This window comes from Antechinus flavipes, chromosome 6 (assembly GCF_016432865.1).
Source record: "Antechinus flavipes isolate AdamAnt ecotype Samford, QLD, Australia chromosome 6, AdamAnt_v2, whole genome shotgun sequence".
In the NCBI taxonomy this organism is placed as follows: domain Eukaryota; kingdom Metazoa; phylum Chordata; class Mammalia; order Dasyuromorphia; family Dasyuridae; genus Antechinus; species Antechinus flavipes.
Window position 1 is genome coordinate 133503366 of NC_067403.1, and position 27769 is coordinate 133531134.

At 33.3% G+C, this 27769-nt stretch overlaps 1 protein-coding gene across 4 annotated transcripts in view; it reads right to left on the reverse strand.

Moving 5' to 3' along the window:
• Positions 1 to 1617: 1617 nt before the first annotated feature.
• Positions 1618 to 27769, reverse strand: part of SEC24B (SEC24 homolog B, COPII coat complex component) — a 94815-nt gene continuing 68663 nt past the window's right edge. For all 4 annotated transcript variants that reach the window (XM_051967390.1, XM_051967389.1, XM_051967392.1 and 1 more), the window contains 16 exons: positions 25056 to 25182; positions 24114 to 24223; positions 22258 to 22370; positions 20822 to 20940; positions 20423 to 20478; positions 19902 to 20108; positions 18473 to 18596; positions 11643 to 11801; positions 10825 to 10998; positions 10143 to 10253; positions 8457 to 8632; positions 7970 to 8107; positions 7286 to 7390; positions 4697 to 4789; positions 3003 to 3106; positions 1618 to 2509 (listed from right to left, as the gene is read on the reverse strand). In XM_051967390.1, the coding sequence (XP_051823350.1) occupies positions 2395 to 2509; positions 3003 to 3106; positions 4697 to 4789; positions 7286 to 7390; positions 7970 to 8107; positions 8457 to 8632; positions 10143 to 10253; positions 10825 to 10998; positions 11643 to 11801; positions 18473 to 18596; positions 19902 to 20108; positions 20423 to 20478; positions 20822 to 20940; positions 22258 to 22370; positions 24114 to 24223; positions 25056 to 25182 (2031 nt within the window). In that variant the 3' untranslated portion in view covers positions 1618 to 2394. The remainder of the gene's footprint in view (positions 2510 to 3002; positions 3107 to 4696; positions 4790 to 7285; positions 7391 to 7969; positions 8108 to 8456; positions 8633 to 10142; positions 10254 to 10824; positions 10999 to 11642; positions 11802 to 18472; positions 18597 to 19901; positions 20109 to 20422; positions 20479 to 20821; positions 20941 to 22257; positions 22371 to 24113; positions 24224 to 25055; positions 25183 to 27769) is intronic.

The following is a 27769-nucleotide window of genomic DNA, read 5'->3' on the forward strand; positions in this document are numbered from 1 at the left end:
ACATACCCTCCCCTCTCAAAATATTCATAAATGGGGGGCGGGGAAGGGAAAAGGGTGTTATTTCACTAGTTTCTAAAAGCCATTAAACACTCACAAAATAAAATTCTAATCTTGAGTCTTGGCCTATTGCCTGAGGACCTGTCTTAACTTTTACTAAATATTTCTAACAGTTTAATATTATTTTAAAATTATGATTTCCAAATTCTCTCTCCGTCTCATTGAAAAGGCAAGAAATATATCCATTATACATATGATAGGGCAGCTAAGTGATACAGTGGATAGAGAGCCAGGCTCAGAATGAGACTCATCTTTTTTAGTGCAAATCCAGCCTTAGATATTTCTTACTAATGGTGTGACCCTGGACAAGTCATTTCAACCTTGTTGGTCTCAGTTTCCTCATCTGTCAAATGAGCTGGAGAAAGAAGTGGCAAACTACTCCAGTATTTTTGTCAAGGAAACCCCAAACAGGCTCAGAGTCAGATACAACTGAAATGACTGAACATACATATGCAAAACATTTTTTCATTAGTCATGTAGTCATGTTCTGAAAAAAGCAAGCAAGAAAAATAAAGGAAAAAATGTATTCTGAATTACTTTAGGCCCTGAATTCTCTCTAGAGAAATGGATAGTATTTTATACCATGAGTATTTTGGAATTGTGGTAGATATTGAACTGATTAGCTGTAAATCTTTGACAGACAGTTGCTTTTTCTTACTACTCTAAAGAAACAAGTAAGCTCCTCAAAGGCATACTGTGAATTATAATTCTTTGTATAGGTCCATTTTGCTATGAATGAAGAATTAAAAAAAAAATTAATCATTATTCAGCTACAAACTAGCTTAACAGGGTCACTGGGAAAGTTTGGTGCTTGAGATAAAATGCTGCAATTCTCATACTGTGAAGATGCTAAAGAAGCAAGGGAATATTCAGGTGCCAACTTTCCAACTGAAATGTAAATATATAATTTTTGAAACTATGACTTTATCTGCATTCTCTTCATATTTCTGTTTGTTAGGCTGTATATACGACTAAAATTTGAAAAGCGAAGAGGCAATTTTGAGAATTAGTTATTTTTATTTTTCAACTTTTCAAGAAAAATGTCTAGGGTAAGTGATGATTTATTTCATTGGGACAGTTTACTTAACTATAAAATGAGGGATTTGGATACATATATACTGAACATCCTTGCCCTTTTATAGTCTAATCTATGATTTACATAGAGTAATAACCTCTAATCTCAATTTACTTGTAATAGATCATTAATTTTTTTAATGAAAACCTAAACTGTTCTTGAAGCATTTCTTTCGGAATGAGTGAAGGCACTATAAAAATTCAAGAAGGACTTCTATTAAATCAATAAAACTAACTGAACATGTCATTTCTGAAAACTTCAAGTTAAAGCAATGTGATGGTTGAGAACATTTCTTTTACTAGAACAGTGAGGTAAGTGATGACACTAACAATAATTAGTCCTCTTTTGAAAAGTTATTTGGTTAGAAACTGAACACATAATGATACTCAGAAATCAGTAAAAACATATTGACATAGAATATTAAATTCACCATATGCTGTATCTAGAACATGTAAAAATTTCAGTTACAAAAAATACACACACAATCAAGCAAAATATCTTTAATTAGTAAGGTGATCATAAATAATTCCACATAAAAGATTTAACAGAATTACAAAGAGTGTTTCTTATGTGGACTCCATTCTTAATATGTATTAGTCAACCTCATTCTCTAACTGGGACAAAAGATCTGTCATCAAACATCCAACAATGTAGCACATTTTTAGCAATTCATATTCTGTAGTTACATTTTTACATTTCTTTACAAATGTAACATTTATGTACACTATATATTTTATTTCTACAGTTCATGTATTGAAATTCTATAGTCTTCACTGGGAAAATGGTGAATCCATTTAATGAATACGAATCATTCCTTGTTAAAAAGTAATTCATATAAACAAATAACCTGGTACCATTGCCCTTTGGCATCTCTTGTCAGAGTTTTAAGTTTGGAAATATTCTATTAAATGTAAGAAAAAGGATTTATCTAATTTTACATTACAAAATATCATTCCACATAGCTACATAAATTTGCCAGCTTGCAATTAATAGGACCATACTGCCGCACTATTGGAAATGTGTATAAACCAATTCAAAATGTAGTTAGTGAAAGAGCATCATCATTACTATCTTTTAATTTAGGCTGAAATAAACTGGCCAAGTTCTTTTAGAAGATAATTCTTCACTTTTAACTGTCAAAGCTTCAGAAATGATGGGGTGCGTATTGCGAATGCTTTCTTTCCAAATTTCCCATGTGCTTCTCTGACAGCTTATGCTTGTCTCAAAAGTCATGGATGTTTTTCTTCTTCTTTGGTTCCATTTCATTTACAAATCTGCTGTTGAACATGAAGCAAAAATTCATAGTAAGAAAATGCAGCCTCTGTCCGGTCTTCAACTAAGTGCTGGAAGAAGTCTGTCTTGGCAGGAGTCTCATCTCTGAAAAGGGAAAGAAAAACCATTACTTGGAGTCATTAATAGATGGTCTCAAATAGAGATCATGTGCATGCACTTCAAGATTTATCTCTATCATCAAGATAGATGACAACCCCCCCCCCCCACCCCCGAGGATTCATCCAGTGGCTAAACCAATGTTTCTCTGATCTTAGCTAAGCTAGTATGTAGGTGAAAGAAAGAATCCCTCACTGGGCTCATAAAGGCCTTTCCATTCTAGCAAGATATCAAAGGTTGTGCTTTGTGATTCAAGAGCTGAGGGGTCGGTTCATTTCATGCAATAATGTAAGACTAGAACAGGATTTCTGCTAGGGAAGTAAATACTAAATCCTCAAAGCAGTATTAGTTTCTCCATTAAGGATTGAGGATATTGATTGTAAGTTGAATTGAAACTAAAAGAGACCACTGAATCTACTATTTTTGCTACAATTTAAAATAAGAAATTGTGCATTTCTCAATAAAATTATGAAATACTTACTTTACCACATGGAGAACTGGACTCAATGGCCTATTGTCTCTAAGCCAGGAAAGAAAGGACCTGGTTCTTTCTGAAGAAAGCGTATCTAACTCTGGAAGATGTGTCTAGGTCAAAAGATGAAATAAGAATTACCTCTTTTCATAAGGGCTTTAATAGAACTGTTGAAATTTAAACACATTAAAAGAAAAGCACTGGAAAAATGAAGAATGCCAAATTTTGCATAAATTTAAGTTTAACTGACCATTCTGTTAATGAAATTAGTATGCCACTGAAACTTTTTTGGACCATCTTTCTTTGTAAATAGGAATAAATCTTGATAGATGAGCCACCCATGGAAGCCAATTCTGAATGATAGCTCCATTTACCACTATTTTAAGTAGGAAAGAATTTTATCCTTAAATTTGAGAATTTAGAAATTAAAGATGCAGAAGCATTGAGTTTTGTCTGCTTTTTCTTCCTTTTGATTTTCAATTTTTGGTTTTATGACTATAAAATTAACTAGTTAGCAATACTGGTAGAAACATGACACCCTCATTTCTCAGATCAATATACTGTAGATATAATTTTTCAATGACAGTAGTCAATGACAATACTATGACTAAGTTCCAAACAAGATTAACCCTTTCAGGAACAAAGTTATTTTCTTTCCTTTTGCCTTAAAAAATAAAAAAGCACTCTTATATTGCTGACTTGCAAACAAAAATGATTACTTTATTTCTATTTAAGGCTTATACTTATATTTCTTATTGCTTATAACAGACATAAGGGGGATGTTGTCATTAATGAAAAGTTTAAACTTTATAAATAACCATGACAAACTCTATCCTTTATATGTTGTTATATTAACAAAATTAAAGGAATACATTAAAAAGAATTCAGCTTAAAAAATCAGAATATGTAAAAAGCATGTTCAATATCCCTTCATTAATTATACTTATTAAATGGACTTGAAAACTGAATAAGGCAATATATAATTAGCTATTTATATAATTCTAATAGAACCAAATGATGCCACAGAATTGGCTTCTCCCAAACTGGAGTGTTTTGGTTTAAGAGTGAATAGAAGTATAGGTGTTCCCACAATAGCAGGAAAAGATGGAAAAACAATTTGGATCCTAAACTTGATTCTCTTATTTTCAGCAATCTAAATTTTGTTACCTACTCTTACAATAATCATGCAGAGGTTGTTTGGGGAGAGGGCGAATTAGCATTAGAAACTCTTTATATCAATCTTTGATGACAAAGATGATGATTTTGTCAAGGAAAGATCTAACGTGGATCACTGGTTCTATAATTATTACTCCAAAGTAAGTCCATTTAGTACTATGCTTTTAAATATATATACTTCCCCCCTCAGGTCCTTATATCTATAGTGGCCAATAGTAAAATTGTAAGATTATGTTTACAGGTTTTTTTGTTGTTGTTGAAAAAAGAAAATAAAAATAAATTATTTTCCAATATTAAACTTATATATGAAATGATTTTAAGTATAAGTACCTAGCTAGCAAAATGAAAATACATTCATTTTAATTATAAAAATGACAGGCGTTTATTTGTTTCCCTAATGTTGTTACAAGTTTAGAGGTTTATATGCTTCCCATGGTTACATTTAAAATGTCAACTCTTATGGTGTTCCATTTCTTCCCAAAGCTAGATAATTTAAGAAATATGTAAATTGTATAAAATCTGTTCACCAGTTTCTGTGGTACTGATGCATAGTTTGGGTAACCGAGCACATCTTTTATGAAGTTATTGTCACAGCTTTTCCCAATCCAGATGTAAATAATCTAAAATAAAAATAAATTAAAGCCTTTATTATTTAAAAGAAAATCTCCCACAATTTCCTACAGATTAGCAGATACAAAAGAGATCATATTGAACTACTTAGCTCAAAAGAAAACCAAAACACTGAAATAGTTGGGAGCCTTTATACCATTAAACTGTCAGCTGCATGATTTTCAACAATCTAGAATCCTTGATTTAATAACAGCACATATATAGTATTAAAGATTTGCAGAATGAATATCTCATTTGACTCCTGTCAGGAATGCTCCTGAAATACTTAGTTACTTCTACAGAGAAAAAGGCACCAGGATTTTTGAAAGCACCAAATAACAACTAATGTTCAAATAAAAGAACAAGACAATTAGGTAATACTATGTAAAGGAAAAAAAACCCACTGAATTAGGAGTTATGCAATAGTTTGAAAATCTAGGCTTTGACACTATTTATATAACCCAAATAAATCACTTATAACCTCTATGAGCCTTGGTTTCTCTGTTTGTTAAAATGAATGGATAGAACTTGACAGTTTCCAAGATCCTTTCTAGCTTCAAATTTATTATCCTATGATTTCCTCTCTTTTTTAAAATTAAAGTTTTATTACTCTCTCTATTTTTTTTTGCTGAGGCAATTGGGATTAAGTGATTTGCCCAGGGTCACACAGCTAGGAAGTGTTAAATGTCTGAGGCCAGATTCGAACTCAGTTACGCCTGACTTCAGGACTGGTACTCTATCCACTGCACCACCTCCATACTCTATTTTTTAAAGGGGGGGGTGGGGGGTGGAAGAGCAAAAGTAATCAAAATATCAAAGAAGTATGAAAATATGTGTAATGTGTAACTCTATGGATCTCCTAACTCAGCAAAGAGAAAGAGATGGAGTATCTTCCTGTATCTCCTCTTTTGAGCCAGGCTTGCTCTTTATAATTTTGCAACATTCACTTTTGATTTTTTTTTTTTGATGCTGTTTTTTCCATTTACACTGTTGTAATCATTGTATATATTGTTTTCTTGGCTCTATTCCATTCTGTATCAGTTTCATGTAGATCTTTACAGCTTCTCTGTATACGTCATACCCAGTGATATTTACTCCATTACAATCTATTTGGGACAATTTGTTTAATCATTTTCAAACCATGGACATATATATTTTGTTCCATATTCCTTGCTCTTACAAAATGTGTGGCTATAAATATTTTGGTGGATTATGGGAACTTAACCATATCAACTTCTTGATGTATAAGTAATAACATCTTTCAGTCAAAAGGTATGAACATTTATTATTTACATAATTCCAAAATGCTTCCTAAAACAGATTTATCCTGATTCATAACTCCAAAGACAATGTACAAGTCATTTTTCCCACAATCCTTCCAATATTATCTCCTCTTATCTTTGCCAATCTGAAGGATCTGAGATAAAACCTTATGAATTATTTCTAGATTTAGTAAAGGCATATTTCTAGGCAGTAAGTCTAAGGAAATGATTACTATTAATGTTTTATGAAAATATCCAATTTTATATAAGGCAGGGTGTTTTATGGATTTAGTTATTTTATTGTGATTTTTTTTTTTTTTTGGGTAGAGGTATATCATTGATCAGCACCAGGCATAAAAAAAATATTTCATTAACATGCCCAAGTAACATTTCTGCTAAAAAACAAAACAAACAAACAAAAGCCACAAAAGAATAAAACACCTCACAATAATTACAAGCCACAATGACACTGATCTCATGGATAAGATTTAAGAAAAGTTCATTTACTTGGATACTTTCTTTCTATAGGGGAGGCTCAAATGATAGTATCTCATTAAATTTCAAATGGAATTAGGCTATTTTTGGGAGGGATTTGGAGAGATTCTGTTTTTACCATTTTCTATGAGAAGTGAAATGCGGTTAGGAGACTTTCTCTTATCCCATCCCAAGTGACCAGCATCAATTATTGGAAATAAAATTATAAATTCAAGTTTGATTATGATAACTGAAACATGTCATACCTATGCTATGTAACAGAAAAAGGCCAAGAAAAGTTAAGTAATCATTACCAGGGAAAATGTTTGGTAGTTGTTAAGTTTATGAGGTATCTTACATGGACATCATAGAAACCACACAAAGTATGCTTTAATCAAATTACAATCAAAGTATAATTTTAAAACGCTAAAATGCAACAAAAACTTTTGTGAAGGTTGCTTTTTGTTTAAAAAAGTTAAATGGGGTGGGAGTAGTGGGTGGAGAAGGAAAAAAGTTTTATAATATCAGTGGATCTTGTATTTTTTAACCATTTAGCATAACAAGTTTTAACTAAAGTTTAAAATGTTTAGTACTATATAAACTCACTAATATATATATAACTGAGTTATGTGAAATCTAGAAGTCAGTACTATATAAACTCTTCTTATTTTAAAAAGACTATTCAAAAAAGAAAATAATGTCCCTAATGAAGAATCTTTAATCAAAAACTTTGGCTAGTACAAAATGAAATTCAACATTAGGTCAACTTACGGAACCAGCATCCATAAGGAAGGCGCCTTCTCTTGTCAGCTTCTCTGCAGACAATTTTTGAAGAGGTGGCTGAGACACTATTCTGTCATTAACATGTACTGCACCCTTTAAGGAAAATATAGAAACAGTACCAATAAGCTTATGCTAATATCACCAAAACTAATAGCCACTGACTTTGTTGAAACATTAAAAATTTTTTAAACTTTTAATTAATTTTTTTTCACAAATCTGTTTTAAGTATTTTAAGTCTGTCACATCTAACTTTGGGCTCTACCTTTTCAGCCATATTTCTCTAGTAAAAGGAGATACTTGAGAATATAATTTTTAAAATGGTGAAACAATAAGGAGATCAGATCCTGATTTTGCTGGATTAGATAATCATAGTTTGAAATAATACAACAAAATAGTCCTGGGCATGTGGCAAATTCTCCAAAATTCTATGAACTTAATTCTTTCAACTAGTACCACAACATTTTTGTTTTGATGTGATAATTATAACTTTCAATGAGTTCTAAACAAGAGTGCTTATGGCACCTCTTTAGGACAGAGCATCATATAATCTTTACAATTGTTACCAGAAAAAAAAGAGGACAGACAGCCAGCCAAACATGTTCTTAGCTTCAGGCTAAAATGAACTTAATTTGAAACAAAAGAGTTTTCTGTATGTATCAAAAGAATTTGTACCTCATCAGTCAGTTTGTCTATTCTATACAGATTGGGATGAATAATTTTCATCAGATGAACAAGTGGCTGACACTTCATCTGGCACATGGCAAACACACGATCATCTAGGCGGGTGCTAGTCCCAGTTCTAAATGCTTTCTATGAGGAAAAACAAAGTCAATTAAAAAGCTAATTAAGTTAAAATTAAAAGACATTCAAATTAAAAAAAAACATTAGATGATTATTTTATGGTTAGGAAGTATCTATTAAAACTATGAGTTATGCACACAGATACAGTCATTTACAGATGCAAAACTGATAGTTGCAGGTAATCATATATGTGTAATCATTCACCAGGCTTCCCTAATTCTCCACCTTATAGGAATAGGAGTTCCACAAACCTCCTAAAACACTGAAGTATCTTATACTTCATATTATTATCCTCTACAGCTTGTTTGAATTTCTGGAAATAAAAACGCAACTTAAGTCTAACAATGTAAGTGAGTACCTGTTTGAGAAGTGCCAAAACATACAGAGGAAATAGCTTGAGGGAGGTGGGAGCTATTAAAGCAGACTGTTGCGAAGTGGAAGAGGTCTGGCTGTATGCAGAGAGGGAATCCACCACAGCATTCACTAAGGCATCTCTTGCATCTGATAAACTTGATGAAATTGATCGATCCACAGCTGGAAAAGTGGAGAGAAGACATGAATAGCAGCCCCAAGGACAGAAAGTACTGAAAAGGGATATATTGTAAGAAGTAGAAGAAACTCACAAGGTGTTTAGAGAATGAAAAACAGATTTATGAGGATTTCAACTAAAAAAACAGAACAAAAACAATTCTCAAGTCCAAAGATGGGTTTTCTGGGGTATTTCTTACATGAATTCTTCTCAATTTTAAAAATACTTAATTACTCAATTCAGGAGAGAAAGTGCTTGAAGGTATTTTCCAGTACTTAAAAGGAAACTACATGAATATCACTTATACTATTATTTCTAGCTGACAACACACTTTAAGGTTTACAAAGAGTACAAAGAGATTATCTTGTTTATTCTCAAGACCATCTGTAGGTACACATTTTGCAGAAAAGGGACTGAGGTCAGAAAGACTTTGGTTTTAGTTATTAGTATTCTCATTACTGTGGGTATTACACTTTAAGTCACAATTCCTGTGATCTGTATCCTGTGCTATTCTTTTCCATCTTTCCTTCTAATTCTTCCTCTGCACCAGGTACCAACATAGTACATAAGATGCCATTTCATGCTTACATAAAACTGGTGAAATCACAGGATCATCTGATCATAGCATTTGTTTGAAAGAGATGTTAGGGATCATGGAGACCAACCTCCTATGAAACTGAGGCCTATAGAGAGGTTAATTGACTTAATTCTTAAGAGTTAGAATATGGCTGAGTTGGAATTTGATCCAAGTCTTTTGACTCTAAATCCTTTACTCTGTCCTTTGTACTAAGGCTACTCCTAAGAAATTACTTGAACCCATGACAACATTGGGCTTTTGTATATGAGAAATACTGAAAAGTTGGGTTTCCACAGAGTGTTATAAGTTTCAAGGTAGTGTAGGATAGTGGGTACCGCTGACAGGGTCTCAAAATGTGAGGGGTTAAGGAAGATTAAGATTCCACAGACTGATTAAGTTTAAATATCTCAGAATCCTTGAGCAAAAAAAGAACTGGAAGGCTAGGAAGGTACAGGTGGATTCAGCCAATCAGAAAGAGTCTTGTGGCTTTGAGAAACCACTTAATAGCCAATACAGCCCAAACTAGTTGGGGTAAATGATCTGACTTGACCAAATCACTATTGTGCCTGCTTAACAAGCTAATTAAATATTAAATAACATACTCTGTAGGAAGAGTTTTCTATCATTTTTGAACATGGAATGTATGATGAGGGAGAGGGACATGCTTATATATATTTAGGTGGAAACATATAGTGGACATATCAGAAAGATTATAATAAACATAGGCTGATTTTTCTCTGATGCTAAAGGAAAGTGGCAATATTCATTGAGATATATGAAAACTTTTATTGGATGGATTGTAAACTTATTCCAGAAAACTAGATTGAGATATTAGAGACTTTTCAAACTAAATATAAATTTAAAATAGGTTTTGGGATAAAATACATAGCAAAATTATGACTTATGGGACAGAAAACATCTTCCATCCTTGTACTCACCCATGTTTGCTAGAAGGCAGATGACTGCTTGTACATCTACTCCTGCATAAACATCTGCCAATGAACTCACTACTGGCAAACAAAGAGTGTGTACCCGAATCCTCCGCTCACCTAAACAAAGTGATTAATAAATAGACATTAGAATAAAAGACAAAAAAGGAAAATTTTAGAGTTGCCTAACAAAGATTCAATTAAAAGTTTGAAAAAAAAAGAAAACAATTAAATTTTATAAAACAAACCATAACACATTATATACCAAGGTTGCAAATCTGGATCAGCTTTTAATAGGAATAATGTTAAGAAGCAGGTGATTTTAGCTAAGTAGAAATATGTTACATTTGGTAAAATGGCAGAAGAATCAATTACCTCAATAATGTACTTTTTCATAAAAAACTTCAATGCAAGAGATTTGTGTAAGAATAGGGCAGAATTCTTATTAATAGAAATAATGCCAAAAACATAACATTGAGGAAATTCTGCATGCCACTTAACAAAAACATTTGTTTCTGACTAAATACTCTTTCCTGAAGCACTATATTGTTGAAAAAGTTTTGGGGGAAAAAGAGTAAATTGAAATTTTTAAGTAGTTAAAATACACTTCATTATTTAACACTAAAGTCTTCCCTCTCAGATAAGAACAATGAGTGCTCTAGAAAGCTTTACTGAGTTCTACTTAAATTACCTTTGCTTGAGGTATATAATAGAGCAGTTTGAAAACACACTAGAGAAGTATCTGTTAGATTTTCTTCAATTGACATCTGTACTGCAAATCCAGCATCAGGGTTGATGTTGGCAAGGGAAAGCAAATCAGTAGATCGAACGAAAAAATTTCCATGGAAAGTGTGTATCGAAAGACCTAAAATGCAGAAATTCAGATTTAAGTTAGTGAGGAAGACCTTTAAAATTTACCTTAGAAGTGCACTTATTATGTATTGTGGAATTAGATGAGATAGGAAGGGGGGAGAGGAAGGGATCTCAAACAATGATTAAAATATTTTATTTAAATTTTATACAAGACAAAGACTATAAATTTCATTCATTTCTACCCATAATCTCGATGGTGTTTTGTTTTATATGATTGGGGCTAAATATATATTAAATATTCCAAAGCAAATGAGGTCTTTTCCCATTAATTTAATATTTGCAATGCAGCAGACTTTATTCTTCCAAATTCCTATAAATATAAGGAAATGTAAATTGGGACAACATTTTAAACAATTTCATTTAAGGGTTTCCCTCCTTGTTTCTACCCTTAGAGCACTCTGATTTCTGTTTTAATTTTATTATTTAATAAAGCAGAACAATTATTTTGCTTATTTTAAAAAAGTGTTAACAAATATTTGACATCAATTATACTGTAAGACATTATATAAGCCAGAAAACTGTACATCTTGAAAGTTCACTAGTTAGATGATATACAACTTATTTTCTGGGTAACAACATTCATAAATTAAGCCATTTCATTTGAACAAGTAGCAATTCAAGTTCAATTCTTTTTACCTTTTGTACACCTTATTCTCATGACTGCTTCAAATCCAATTTTTCTTGTGAGATAACGTTTTAGATCTTTTTGCAATTTTTCTGCTTGTGAAGGATTGTGGGTATGATGAAAAGATGGGTAATAATAGATGCAACCTGCAGAATACTTGGACATGCAAGCTTAGAAAAGAAAAAGATAACAATTTATAGATGCAGAATCCAAACTTTTTTTGTTTATAACTAGACAATATGCTCTATTTCAGCATTTAAAATAATTTTAAAGATAAATGGTTAGTATAGATAAAATAAAAAACTTAAGTTGAATAAAGTTAGAACAAAATATACATAATCTAAACACATAAAATCTCAATGAAAAGGACAATAATCAAATTTACTGACACACAATGCAGACAATCAAGGGTGAATCTTAGCTGATTTCTCTTACTAGCATGGCAATTGTTATATCCTTCCCTAATCTGCTCTCTACTGAGAGAGCTATTTTGTTGATATGAAATGAAAGAGAGGTCTTGCTAACTTCCTAGAGAGTAACACAGAATCTTTCAAAACTTGTCAAAGTGGTTACTATACACTTTTCATGATTCATATGGACACAAATAATATTGTAGTATAATGTAAACTACATGAAAGCAGGAACCCATTTAATTTTTGTTTCCATATTACCAGAGATTAAGTATAGTGCAATTACAAAATTTTACGCAATAAAGTGAAGGCCATAGAGACCCAGATGGTGTTTTCCTCATTATTACTCATTGAAGGCAAGAAGGAGGTGATTGGGAGATAAACAAGTGGCAAAAAAAAAAAAAAAAAGAGAGTTCCTGGTTGGAGACTAGAACACTGCTATTACTATCTACTAAGGATGGAATCTTCCTGGTATCTTTATAAACTAATAAATCACCAAAAAGGAAGGGAAAAGAAGCCTAAGTATATTCAACCAAACTTGGTATCATAAAGAGCAGAAACAATAAAGGAACAGCAACTGAAACATCTAGAAGTGTTTCACTGGAGGTAAAATTTAAGAAAGCAGCCAGTAGTAAAATCATGGCTTCAAATGTCTGAAGTTTAGGCACCAACAAAATTAATGAAAGACCCAAATGCAAGGAGGTTAAGTATCTCTGAGAGTTGGTGGAATGAAATTAAATGAATTTGGGTTTGGGTGGTCCTAAGTTAATGGAAAGAAATAGGAAAGCCAGGTAAGTGAAAATGGAGTAGTAGTATATCAGAAATTCCAATATCTCAATTAGAAAGTTATTGAAGTCATAGGAAAAAATGCACTAAATCACTACTGATCAGAGAAATGCAAATTAAGAAAACTCTGAGGTATCACTACACATCTCTCAGATTGGCTAAGATGATAGGAAAGGATAATGATAAATGTTGGAGGGGATGTGAGCAAACTGGGACACTAATAATTTGATGGTGGGGTTGTGAACTGATCCAATCATTCTGGAGAGCAATATGCAACTATGTCGAAGGGCTATCAAACTGTGCATACCCTTTGATCCAGCAGTATCTCTACTGGGCCTGTATCTCAAAGAAGTAAAAAACAGGCAAAGGACCCACAAGTGCAAAAATGTTTGAAGCAGGTTTCTTTGTAGTGGCAAGGAACTAGAATGATGCCTATCAATTGAAGAATGGCTGAATAAGTTATGGTATGTGAATGTTATGGAATATTATTATTCTATAAAAAAATAATCAGCAGGAGGATTTCAGAAAGATCTGGAGAGACTAGCATGAACTAATGCTAAGTAAAGTGAGTAGAACTAAGAGAACATTGTACATAGCAACAAGATTATGCAATGATCAATTCAGATGAACATGGCTTTTTTCAACAATGAGATTATTCAGGCCAATTCCAATAGACTTGTGATAGAGAGAGCTTTCTGCATCCAGAAAGAGGACTGTGGCGACTGAATGTGGATGACAGTATTTTCACCTTTTTTTGTTGTTTGCTTGCTTTTTGTTTTCTTTCTCATTTTTCCCCCTTTTAAATCTGATTTTTCTTCAATAGCATTTAAATTGTGGAAATATGTACAGAAGAATTGTACATATTTAATATATATTGAATTACTTGCTGCCTAAGGAAGGGGTTAGGGGAAGGAAGGGAGAAAAAAATTTGGAACAGAAGATTTTGCAAGGGTGAATGTTAAAAACTGCATATATTTTGAAAATAAAAAGCTAAAAAAAAATTTAAGTTGAAACAGTCAATTATCTTAGCAAAGTAGCAGGATTTAAAGTAAATCCACATAAATCATCAGCATTCCTATTTATCAAAAACAAAACTCTGCAAAAGTCAAGCCTGAGGTTTCAGACTTAAAATAACTCTAAATAGTATAAAAACCTAGACCTAAGACTGCCAAAATAAACCTGAGAACTATATGAACAAAATTATGAAAACTTTTTATAAAAATAAAATCAGATTTGCATAATTAGGTAGGGCCAATATAATAAAAATGAACTAATCTGAAATAAACTAGATTCAATACTATCCCAATTAAGCTACCAAAAAATTATTTGATTGAATTAGAAAAAAACAAAATTCATTTGGAAGAACAAAGTTGGGAACATTAAAGGAACAAATAAAAAAAAAAGAAACTATAAAGGAAGGCAATTTAGCAATATCAGATCTTAAACTATCTGGTATTGACGAAGAAATAGAAAGGCCAATAGAACAGAGCAGACACACAACATACAGCAGCAAACAGATGTAGTAACCATGTATTTGACAAATATAGGGAATTAAGTTTTTGGCATAAGAATTCATTATCTGGTAAAAACTGCTGGGAAAATTGGAAAGCAGTCTGTTAGAATTTGGGCATAAACCAGTATCTTACACCAAGATATACCAATATCTTACATTACAAAATAACATCAAAAAGGTATTGGGAATATTCACATAAAGAAATTCAAAACCAAGAAGGGCATGGTGGAGAATGAATGTTTGGGTGACAAATTAATGGGGGACACACAGAATTGATTTTGGCACACTATACATCAGCTGGGTGGAAAGATGAGTTTAGGAAACAGATCATAAGCCTTGCATGGAGAAATAACACAACAATGAGGGATGGGTAATAGTTAGACATTTGTTGGAGTTCTCTCTGTTAAAAGCAGAGCAGCTTACTCCCCAAATTGTCTTACTTAGAATTTCTTGCTCTCAATGGTAGAGTAAATAACAAGGAAATCTTTGCTGTTTTTTTTTTTTTTTTTTTGGGGGGTGGTGGTGGTGGGAGGGATTGGAGTTGAAAATAGGAAAATGACACTCTCTTAGTTGTCTTTACATATTATCAGACTTGGTTCTTGTGCTGGTTAATTTTGCTAGATTCTTCTCCCTCCCATCGTCCCTTCCCCAAAAATAGTTGTTTGAAGGGATATCTGGGGAGGTGAAGTTATATTAAGAAATGTATGAGGTAAAAACATTATTTTTTTTAAATATAAGAAAGAATCCTGCTGCTCTTAGCTTCTTTGTATCCTGAAGATTCAGTTTAACTTAAGCAAAAAACATGTTATATTAGACTACCCTTTTTTTCCTTTTTGATAGATTTACTAAATTAGTTGCTTAAGAGAATTATGTCAATTTAATTTACCTATGCTTTAACAAAGCACAGTCTCTCGCACCTTTTTTGTGGACATTATAGTGAGATGGAGTTGGGAATGGGTAAGTCTGCATTTGCAGGATAGTCTTTAATGGCTCAATATCAATTTGGAAGGGCTCCAATGGTGTGCTCCAAAAATCTGCATTTGGCAAAGGCATAGATGGCATACTCATCAGATCTGTAGACAACAGCATAAAACTAACATATAAATAAGACACTAAATGATAGGGTGCAAAAGGGTTCTGATAGTCTAGCAAACTGAACTGAATCTAATAAGATGAAATGTTTTATGGATAAATACAAAGTATTACATGGCATTATAGTAAGATCAGACTTATGATTGAAGAGTAGCTTCTGTAAAAAATGATTGGTAGATTTTTATGGTCTTCAAGCCTCAGAGAAGCCATAAAAGCTAACAGGATTGTAGTCTACATTAAAAGAGAGAGAGCTGCCAGGGATAAGGAGGGAGATAGCTCTCCTCAGCTATCTTGGGAGCAGACAATGGCTGCTTTCAGTCTGAATTTACAGTTTAGAAAAGCTTCTAGAAAAGAATAATCAGGATGGTGAAGGGTCTTGAGTTCATTCCACTGTGGGAACTGGTAAAAGAAACATGGATGGAATGATTAGCTTAGAAATGAGAAGACTGTGGGAAGCACATGATCACTCGTTTTAGGTATTTGAAGGGCTCTATACAAAAGAGGGAACAAACTTATTCCATCTGAACACTGAGGAGAGACCTAGGGATAATGGGTAGAAATTTAGTTTGTTAAGAGGCAAATTTAGCCTTGACTTTTTTTTTTTTTTTAGGGGGTGGGGGAGGGAGAGAAGGAATCCAAATAATTAGAACTACTTATAAATGGAATGATGCCATGGTAGTGAATATAGATTTGGATTTGAGGGACTTGGGTTAGAATTCGACATTTAACAGCTGTGAACTAAGTCACTTAACCCCTATGTGATTCAGTTTCCTCATCTGTAAGAGGGTGATAAACCTTAAAATACTATAAAAATGCATGTTATTACTATTATTAGTTCTTGATTATCTTTTTTGAATCTTCTAGCAGAAGGAAAAAATGTTTACTGAAGATGTTGTAGAAGAGTGCTTTTATTGTTGGATGAAAGTGTTGTCCCTTTCAGTTCTAAAATGATGTAAATTCAATCGTCTTTCTAGTCATACTTCAAAGCCCTGTTTTTCATTATTATCTGTTTTTTTCCTTTGCTCCAGTCTCAGAAGAAGAGATGTTCTTTCTTGACAGGGCCAACCTTTACACAACTGATAGAACAGAACTGAAGCAAATGCTCTTTAATGTTACTAACAACGACTAAGTGTTAAAGTTACTGGCCTTTTCTTGGTCTTTACTCTACTTGACCTCTTTTGTAGCTTCTGATGTTATTGACCACATTCTCACCCTCCTGAACAAGATGTTCATCTCTACAGAGCTTGCCTGAAACTTGCTTTTTTTTCCCTTGACTTTCTTTCTAACAGTCAGATCTTGCCTGCTCAGTCTTCCTTGCTAGATTATCACCTTCCTTATCTACTATGTATAGGTATCACTCAAGACCCCCTTATCTTCTCTAATCTCCTCCTCATCATTTCTATGTAGACGATTTAAAAATTTATATATGCAGTCCTTGTCTCACCAATTGCTTATTGGACAATGGATTCCAAATGAGAATTTTTCATTTGCCTTTACCAAATCTACTGGTATTTCTATAGCACCAGCATTCCTTTGATTATGAAGATTTGCAATTTGGAGTTATCCTTGACTACCCAACAATCAATGCCATGCCTAGTGGAGTGCATCTCTATTAACATCTTTCATATTCACTCCCTTCTCTCTATTAAACTGGGAAACAAATCAGTATGCTACTCAAATAGTCAAATCAAAGAACAATGACTGGTTTCCTTGATTCTAGTACTTCCCAACCTCAAAGCATTCTATCATGAAAAGAATAGTTCTAAAACAGATTTCCTTACCTCATTAGCCTATTCATAAATCTTGACTATTTCCACTAGATAAAATATAAAATTCTCAATTTGTCATTTAAAATCATCTACAATGTAACTCTCACTTATTTCTCTTACCTCCCCCCCCCCCCCCCCGTCCCCCCCTTTATCTTTTTTGCGACACTACTCATTTTTTTCCTCCTATGTGTCTGGACACTTCTTCACAGTCTCTTCTAAGATGGATCTTTGCCCAGGTCACAGAACTGTTAGTGTTCCCCAAGGCTTTCTTCTCTCTCAATTTGAATTCACTAAATGATCTCATCAGTTCCCCCAGTCTCTATGTAGGCTATTCTTAAATTTGTCTAGCTTTGGTCTTTCTTTTGACCTCATTCTTAGTGCCTACTGGACATTTCAAAATGAATGTCTTATAGATGTCTTGAAATTGGCATATCCAAAACCAAACTCACCATCTTTCCTCCCAACTTTTTCCTTTTTTAAACTTCCTAATTATAGAGGGTACCATTATTCCATAGTCATTCAGAGTGTCTAGGTATCATTCTTAATACCTGTCTCACCCATATTCAAACATATACAAATTGCCAAGTCCTGCTGTTTCTTCTTTTTGAAACATTTCTTTTGTATGTTTCCTTGTCCTTTGTGACCTATCACCATCCTAAGGCAGGCGTACCTATACTATTCTCACAGTCTTTTGATTGGTCAGCCTGGCTTAAGTTTTTGCCCACTCCAGCTAGAACTTCATTCAGTTGTCAAACAGATTTTCCTTAATTAAAAACACAAGTTCCATCACCATCACTTCTCTAATTCAATCCTCTTTAGTGGTTCCCTATTGCACTTATTCCAGGATCAAATATAAAGTCCTCTGTTGGCTTTTAAAATTCTTCTTGACGTGGCCTCTTCTTACTTTTCCAGTCTTTACCTCTACCTCTCAGAGTCCCAAATTTTCCTCAAAGTTCAGGTCTTCCAAAAGATTGGCAAGTCCTTTGTTTCTTCTGAAATTATTTTGTATTTACTTTTGTGCTTATGCATCTTGAGCTCAAAGGCCTGTCATCTTTTTTTTTTTTTTGGTCTAGGCATCACAAACACCTAGAACACACTATTTTCCATATAATGTTTGTTGAACGTAATTTTGGTACATGAAGTAAATACTTCCATCATACCCATGGTCAAACTCTCCCAAAATGTAGAACGTTTTAAAAAAAGTTATTTAGATTTAATTATATGTCAAAATTGGCAAAGGTAAGAAAGATTAAAACAAAATATCACCTTACCTAGAGAAGCCAGATCAGAATACTGTGAACTTAAAAGGAACAAGTCCACTGCTGTCTGTTGCCCTGAACAGTCTAATGCCAATTTCTTATAAAAATCAGTCGCAGGACCAAGATGTTGCACAACCTTTAGCAAAAAATTTAAAAAATTAAAAAAGATAATAGTCTGGGCAAACAGATACATTTATCTCAAGGCATTGATTCTTAATGACTTTAAATACAAATTGGGTAGGAGATATTAGCCCCAAAGTGTCATATACTAGAATCAGTCAAAAGGTAGGCCATCTAATTTCTTTAGACAGATTGGATGCCTAAAATCATCTTTTCTTGAAAGGGAAAAAACCCTAAACACTTAAAAAAAGTATACCCAAACCACACAATTTTATAAATGCCAGTCCAATGAATAAAATAACATAAATATAGTAATAACATAATAAACCAATTGGCTTCTCAGCTCAAGGTAGACAGAAAGTATTTTAGAAACTTAAAACGAATTTGTTATTTGACCAGTACAAGAGTAAAGAACTGTATTAGCTAGAATTTCTACAAGGCTGGAAAATGTCTATCTTTGCAGGTCAATGGATAACTGAATTGGAAATGAAAATTTCTTGCTGTACTTACAAGTAAGCCAGCCCTTTTTCCCTCTGTTGCTTCTTGACAAAAATTTACCAGTGTAAAATCAACTTTTGCCTCCCATGGGGATACAACATAAATGTTTACATTATCATTTCTTTTTAAAAAAAATCCTGGCATGTTTTTATTCCTCTTAGGTAAATGACTACTTAAAAATATGTCATGAGCATTATTCAATTTTAGCAGTTAAAAAGAAAAAAAAAGTACACATTGGAGGAAAAACCTGCAGGAGCAAAAAACTTTTTACAGGTTAACCTCCATAAAATCTTTCCTAATCCCCATCACTGCTAGTCTTCTTGTTGCCTAAACCTATTTCATACTGATTTCATTTGCAAATTCTGTGTCTATGTCTATCTGTCTGTCTGTCTGTCTGTCTCTTATTAGAGAGGATGTAAACTCTAAGAAAGCAAGGACAGTTTCATTTTCATCTCTGTTATCCTAGGACCTAAGGAAGGGTAATATATAGCAGGCACTTAATGATGGAGCGAGATTCCTGGCAATGGTTTTCTTTTTCCTGTTAAGGGATACTAAATTTATAGTGATAAAAGCAAAGAATGGACCTTTAATTCGATCCCTATGACTGATACCCACTCCTCACCATTCAGTTAATTAGAATTTTTATAAAAGTCTCCTTACATTAACTGAAAAAAAATAACTTTTTCACAAAGATTTTTTTAAATGTTTGAATATTAACTAATAATTCTAGCACACACACAAAAATGAGTGGGATCCTATGACAAAAGGACAGGGAATAAAAAGCATTCTGTTGAATGCAACATCAAAATAAAATCTAAAATACCTTTGTACTGGATCTCTGATTAGGATCTTCTCTGGACTGCAGGAGTCCTGCACCCAAGGAAGGTAACTGTGTCTGGAATACAGACACACGGCCACCTGTTGGAGACATTAATTTAAAGGCAGCCTGAAGTGCAGGACCAAGAGCACTATGGGTTTCTCTTGTATAGGTGAACATATTTGGTAAAGCATTCAATAAGTCTTTTATCAGCTGGAAAACAAAGATTACAAATAGTTACTAAAAAGGAAAGGAAGTTACTTATTTAAAGCATTCTGGAGCATTTGTGTTAAAATTCAGTTCATTTCTTTTTAGGTTCAAGACTATATGTAAATAAAATATGAAGTCCTTCTAAAACCTAATACAGTGATGAAATGTGGCTGCTTTCAATGTATTATTTCTAAAAAATCCATCTGAAATGATACATTTAAATACAAATAGCTTTTATACAAAGAAACTAAGCACTAAATATTTAACTTTTAATTAACTGAAATCATAGTAATGTTCTAAGAAAAAAAGCCACTTACCTCTTTGCTTTCATGTAGATTTACAAGTAAACTATCAGGTGTAGGTAAGAAGATATCTGTGGGTGAAACAGACATTCTAATAAACAAATCACAGCACAAAGGATTATAATGAAAAAGCTGAGAATTGGTTAAATTATGTCACACACAATAGGGATATATCTGTGCATACAATCTGACTTAAATGTAACAACTAATTAAAATAGCACAAAAGAATAAAAAAAAAAGTTTTCCCCTAGAAAATATTAAATTAAAAACTTACATATCAGGCATATGTGCCTAGTAATCTTATTTCTACAATGTGTCACTATTCACTTTCTACTTAAATCAAGCATAAGCACATTTTATCTCACAATTCTGTACCAGTTTAAGACTATATCATTTCTTTTGTTATGTATTTACCATCTATGTCTGAGACAATCAACATCTGAGGCTGTGATAATCCTTCTTGTAAATTATAGAAATGAATTGTACTGTCAAAGGTTATGAACCCAATTCTTGTTCTTGAATCTCCAGGCAGTCTAAAGACAAAGGAAATAACTTTCATTACTAAGTGTTTGGTATCACAGATTTTTAAAATGATAAAACAACAATTACATAGGTTAATTTGGAGTTGGCTGAGTACTTTCTTTTATTAAAAGAATTGAAGAAAAACAAAACAGTCCTTATTGAAACCATCACAAACTGTTCATGTAGGAAGAGCACTGAAATCTAACATTCAATGCAGTAAGAAAGATAAAACACTTTTTTCAAAAGTTAGATATATCAGAATTCATACTTGATTAAGAAAAACATCCATTTTAGCATTCAAATATCAAGAGTAAAATAAATAAATAGAGGATGAACTATATGCTTCTTACTGATTTAAAAGACAAATAACTTATGGGAAAACATTGTTTGCCTAACCTGGCATGGCTAAAAACAGACCTATTGCTTAGAAATCAAATTTATCTAATGCTTAAATTAGGATGTAGGTTGTTCTGACCAAAATCCCAGTCAGAGCTAAAGATTAAGAGTTTTCTCCTACTATATATCTCAAACAATCCATGTGTTTTATTTGAAAACTCTCTGTGCTGGTCAATTAGCTACAGTTTCCTTGTTTCTTTGTTTGAACCCTATAATATATGTTATAGACACTCAGAGGGAGAAAGCCATCCCTTTTTCAGTTCTCTCCTTTGCTGGACGACTTAATAAACTTTCTAAATTATTTCTAATTAACATCTATATGTAATTAACATTGATAATGCAAAAGCTGCCTTCCATCAGAGGCTGGATATCCATTTAAAAAATACTTTATAGTGGGGCTTCTTTTTATATATGAGTTGAATTAGATAGCTGCTATAGTTTTTTAAACAAACCCAGAAAATAGCAAAATTAAAATTTACCTATAAATTAATTTCTTTAATATTGTAATAAAGGACTGTTGTAACCAAATAATTAATCAGATATCAGGATTTAATTTACAACTCAAACCAAGGAGAAAGATAATCTGCAACACACTGGACAGTGACTATTATTGCTATTGGTACAGAAGAGGCTGCTAGACGGTACAGATAAATAAGAATGCTAGGCCTGAAGTCAGGATGACCTGAGTTCAAATTCAGCCTTTTAAACATATTCAGCCGTGGGTATGTCATTTAACCATTTTGCCACTGGAGAAAGAAATGGCAAACCACTCCAGTACTTTTGTCAAGAAACCCCATGAGTTACAAAGAGTCAGATACAACTCAATATTAACATATGACAAAATGAAAGCTAACTTAGAACATTCTCCAGTAATAATACTAAAACTGAATCTAGCTCAAACACATAAAGTGAATAAATCTAAACATCCTTACTTGTCTAGATTTTCCAATAGCGACTGGCAGACAATTGTCAAATACCCCGCTTCCACTGCATTATGAGATACATCTAAGACAAATAAATATACTGCAGGCTGAGGAGGACGAAGCTGAAGGGAAAAGAAATAATGCAATTTATTTTGTAGACACAATTCACTCTTTCATATCTTACTAAAAAGATTGAAACAAACAAAGCAAAAAAAAACCTAACAAAAATATTGTCTAAGCTATCCAGATTACTGAAATGACAGTTTCTATTTTCTTTTCTCTCCCCTGAATTGAATTGATATGTGGGAAAGGTCCTGCTATTTAAGAAGTCCTAATGTAACAAACCTGGCCAGGTCTTTCCTACTTATGAAATGCTGTGTCAACATAGATGGAGGTGAAGAGACAGGCCTGTGAAGCATCAATTTTCATCTCTAGTCTTCTATTGTCTAATGGCCACTTGGTGGTTTCTTCAACTATATTCTCCAGATCAAGATTAGGGGGGCAAAATCTCTGGCAGGTCTTTAAAAAAGGATAATATGTGAAAAGGAACAAGTACAACCAACTTCCTCTCACCTTCAATAGGATATGTTGGTGATAAGATTCAGAATGGTAGAAAAATTGTAAGACAGAATCAGTACAGGATATCATGAAGAAAGCAGAACTGGGAATAGGAAACAAGAAAAATGAGATGGTATGCCCCGTTAGAGTGAAAGAAGAACTGTAGAAGAGAGTGATCTAAACTGTTGTACCTGAGGAAGGATATTGCAATTTTAAGTGGCTATCAACAAAAATAGATATGAAAAACAAGATAAAGCTAGGGAAAGGAAGTAACCCAGATTATTAAGCCATACAGTATACAATCTCACATACATCATGAACTTCACACTGTGTCCAGATGTAAATTCTTGAATTGGCTGGACACAGCAAAAGCTGATGGGAAAGACTCTGAATTGAAGATTTTAGTAGATAAGAGAAAAAAGACTGCCTCAGTGAGAAAAGCAATCTCCTAAAAGATATGATTGTGAAGAAGAAAGAAATGAAGAGAGGGGGAATGCCAAAGCTTGGTGACTAGATGAAAAGAGATTAAGGGCCGGGTTGAGTCAATAACAATGCAGATGGATATTTGTTGAACCAGAAATATGGTACAATTTTCCAAACTACACAGTTGCTATAAAAGAAAAATATACAGAGACATACTTGAAAACATGGATTCCTATGAAATAGCCTAAGAAACAATGACACATAATTTGACACTGGATCTTAGCTGTCCTCTGTCATGAGTATAAATATAACTTAAGACATAGAACTTTACTTGGATTTTTAGTTTCAAAAAACTAAAAATGGAGGTAGCTTGAAAAGGACAGGAAGATTTCCTCTGGGTTAGTCTGAGATGGTAACAGCAGACATAAGTTAATACAATGGCCATACAACCAAAAGGCAACAACAGTCAGTGTTGGTGCTGATGGATTACATAGAAAAACAGTGGAAAGAGATTTGGACTTTTTAGTTAACCCAATTTAAACTTCATCACTATGTGACAAAAATGGGGATGAAATACCTACACTTCATCTAGGTTCAAAGGTCTGAATGAGGCTATATAAAATGCTTTATAAACTTTACATGGTAATTTACATGATAGTAGCTATATTATTGTTTGATATGATTAAGAAATGTTTATATTACAAATTGACTTTTTAAAAAAAATCCAATTTTCACTGGCCAACTTTCAAATCTTAAATAAAACAAACACACAAAATGAACCCCCAAATCCTAAAAACAAATTCTGTGAAAGTTTCAAAACATGGATGAAGATTTACAGAATTCAGAACTAAAAAGATAATTAAAACAAAATACTTAATAGTTACCATGTAGTCTGAAGAAGCAATGAATTCCACAGTTGAATTCTGAACCTCAGGCCGTTTGTGAGGCTCTCCATAGGAACGGGTAAGGGGATTATACATAAATTCCTCAGGAACTAGACAATAATTGGGAATCCAATGCAAATCATCACTGACAGATAAAACATATGGCTTTTATACTCACAACTAAATAGTCATAGCACAGAAATTTTAATAACTACCATTTTCAATCCTGTTATGCTTATTATTTGAGGATTCCAAAAAGGTTAATAATCACTGAATTATGAAAATTACCTCCCTTTAAAAAATAACCTAGGTGCAGAATAGAGGCCAAAGCGCTGCTTCTCAAACTATTAGCATTCTATCCATCAAACTACATAACTGCTATGAGAGAAAGACATACAGAAACCCACTTGAAAACATGGGTTCCTAGCCTAAAGAACAATGACACATAATTTGACTTCTATGATACTCTCTAGATCTTATCTGTCCTCTGTCATGCAAAAATATAACTTAAGACATTAAGACTTTACTTGGGTATCTTTCTCTGCCCACTTTGTGAATACTTTTTTGCTTGTCCTTCATTTACATGTGAGGTCTTGCTCTGAATCTTATGGTCCCTAGGTTGGGGGCAAAATGAGGGTATTCTTTTTTTTGGGGGGGAGGGGGAGTCTGAGGCAATTGGGGTTAAGTGACTTGCCCAAGGTCACACAGCTAGGAAGTATTAAGTATCTGAGCACAGATTTGAACTCAGGTCCCCCTGACTTCAGGGCTGGTGCTCTTTTTACTGCACCACTCAGCTGCCCCCAAATGAGAATATTCTTATCCTATGTGCTTCCTTTCACAGAACTGTGGACAGAAATCACTTTATGATACAATTCTTAAAACATACTTAAAATACACAACATTAAAAAAATTAAACACCAAGTCCTATCTCCAACAACTCACCATCATTAACTCTGTAGCATAGATTGCATTTCCATCTCCTTTGATCAATGAAAGACACAAATGGGTTGATGTATGTCCTGCAAGACCGGCACCTCACAATGGTACTTGATGTTATCACTGGTAATTGCTAGGAAAACAAAATGAAGAAGTCATAGCACACATTATTCCACAGAAATATTTCTTACTGCTCTGCTTAGTACAAAGATTAGAACCCATAATTGCTTATGTGAATGGCTTGAAATAGCCCCATTCCAATAACATCTTACAGTGTCTTAAGCAAAATAAGCAACTATGTAGCTGCATTTCCTCTTACAAACAACGGGGCAACATCACTAAAATAAAATGGCACCATAACAAAGAGTAGAAATTGGCTGATAAATGGCATGATTGCCCAAGGGTATACCATAAGTCAGAGCTCATTAACTCTGGACATAATCCTGATGTACACACAGAGCTCAGTGTAAAGGTAGTACTTTTTTGTCTTCACTAAGTGACAATGCCTACAGGTTTTGTGTGTGTGTGTGTGTGTGTGTGTGTGTGTGTGTGTGTGTGTGTGTATATTTGAGTATCCTTGAATATAAGAGAGGCATAAACATCTCTGATTATGTTCATGATTAACTTAAGATTTATTTATACGTTCAGATCTCAAAATAAACCAGAAACACAGAATCTCAGAATTTGAAGGGACTATGTAGTCTAACAACTCAGCTGACCGAAATGGTCATATAACCTCTCCTTCAAGACCTCGCCTAAAAATCAATCCACTGCTGGCAGCATCTCATTCTGTCGGGGCCAGTTTCTCATTCTGTTAAGAGACAGGCCTGTGATGTATCTTTTCAGCTTTTACCTATGGCTTCTAGTTCATCCCTTTAGGGTCCAAGGCAACTCTCATGCCTTTTTCACATAATAGCCCTTCAAAAAGTAACCATATATAACCAAGTAATTTTTTCTTGTTGGGGCAAATATCCCTACTTTCTTTAATCCTTATAAAACACATCTGAGGTTGTCATTCTCCAGTTATTAATAATTTTCCTTTTAAAAAAGCTATGCTACATTTTGTGTCTTTGAATTGACTTGAAACTCTAGTGACCATCTAGGCTGAGCTTCCACCTTACAAGTGAGTCCTATTAATAACATGAATATTAAGAATTATATTTAAAAAAAACACAATTTACCCTATCCATTCTTTTGAGGCTCCTTTGTATATGTGAAATAGCTATCTAAGAAAACTGAAGAGCAGTAAGCAGCATTTAGGAAAAACAAAACTGAGGTCCAAAGTGAATTTCATTTAGTCTACTGATGTCTAAAACATAGTGGCAAACCCAACTTAGGCATGCTTAAAGAGAATAGTTTTCATTTAATCTTTTGCCCTCCTTACATTCCTACTGAGCTTTTTGGTTTTTCCTCCCTTTATATTCTAGAGATGATTTGTTTGATATGATTGATAGCTAAGGAATCTATGGTTCATTCTTACAAAAACAAGCAACTCCTGTAATATTAATGTGAATATATACATACACACAAATCTTTCTCTCAAATCCATCTTCAGTTAGGTAAATCTTGCTAGTGACAAGACCTTGGGCAAGTTAGTTACTCTCAGTTTCCTCATCTATAAAATGGGGATAATTATAGCATCTATCTCCCAGGATTATTGTGAGGACCAATGAGATAATTGTAAATTGATGAGTGAGCATAAATGATATATGTTATCTATTATTATTCCCATAATTAGTTTCTCTCTCTCCTGTCAACTTGTAAAACATTTTGTGTTTATTTTTAGGATTCTCATATTGTGGTTTCATTTTATTTATTTGTACATGTTAAATTCTGTTCGTTCCCTCTCCTCTACCCCTGTTTCTTATGTTTCCTTAGAGCAGGGACTATTTGAATTTACCTTAAAGATTCAGTGGAATCAGACACCTCTGGGTCTGGAGTAGAGAGTAAATGTCCTGGGCCATATTATTTACTAGTGTTAAGATCTGGAGCAAAGCTGTGTTAAACACAAACCACAGTTTTCTCATCTCTTATGATGTGGTTCACAACATTGATGAGGAAACCCGTATTTCCCAGGGTTATTGTGTGAAGATCACACAAGATAGCTACTCAATCACAGACCTAGAACAGGAAGGCATCTCCAGCTGCTACCTAGTTAACCATCTCATTCTTACAGATCAAAAAACTGAGGCTAAGTGACTTGCTAAATGATACAGCTCCTTGGATTCCAGACCACTAGTCTTTCCACTAAACAATATACATCGTTTAAAGCTATCTATAAATATAAGCCATTACTAATCAGAATCTACCATAATTCTTTATATATGTAGGTGTCCAATAAATATATCACAAAATTATAAATTTGTAGGTATTCAATAAATATATCACGAAATTATAAATTTAGAGACATATTTCCAGTCCTGACCTTTCTCCTAAACTGTCCCTTGATCCTTCCACTTTTAATTATGTTCCCTGTCGTAGAACTTATACAGCAATTTATTTAAAAGCTCTCGTCTGATTGCACCATACATAATTCTGTGTAATAATTATTTGCATATCACATTCCACTATATTTAGGTCTCTGCATCATTTTGTTGCACATAGTAGATAGTAATATTTGCTGAACCGAATTCTAACAAACTAGAGTTTGCAAGTTAAGAGTACCAAAAACAGGGAAGAAAGAAAAATATTTTACAAAAATATTCAGCTGATGTACAAAA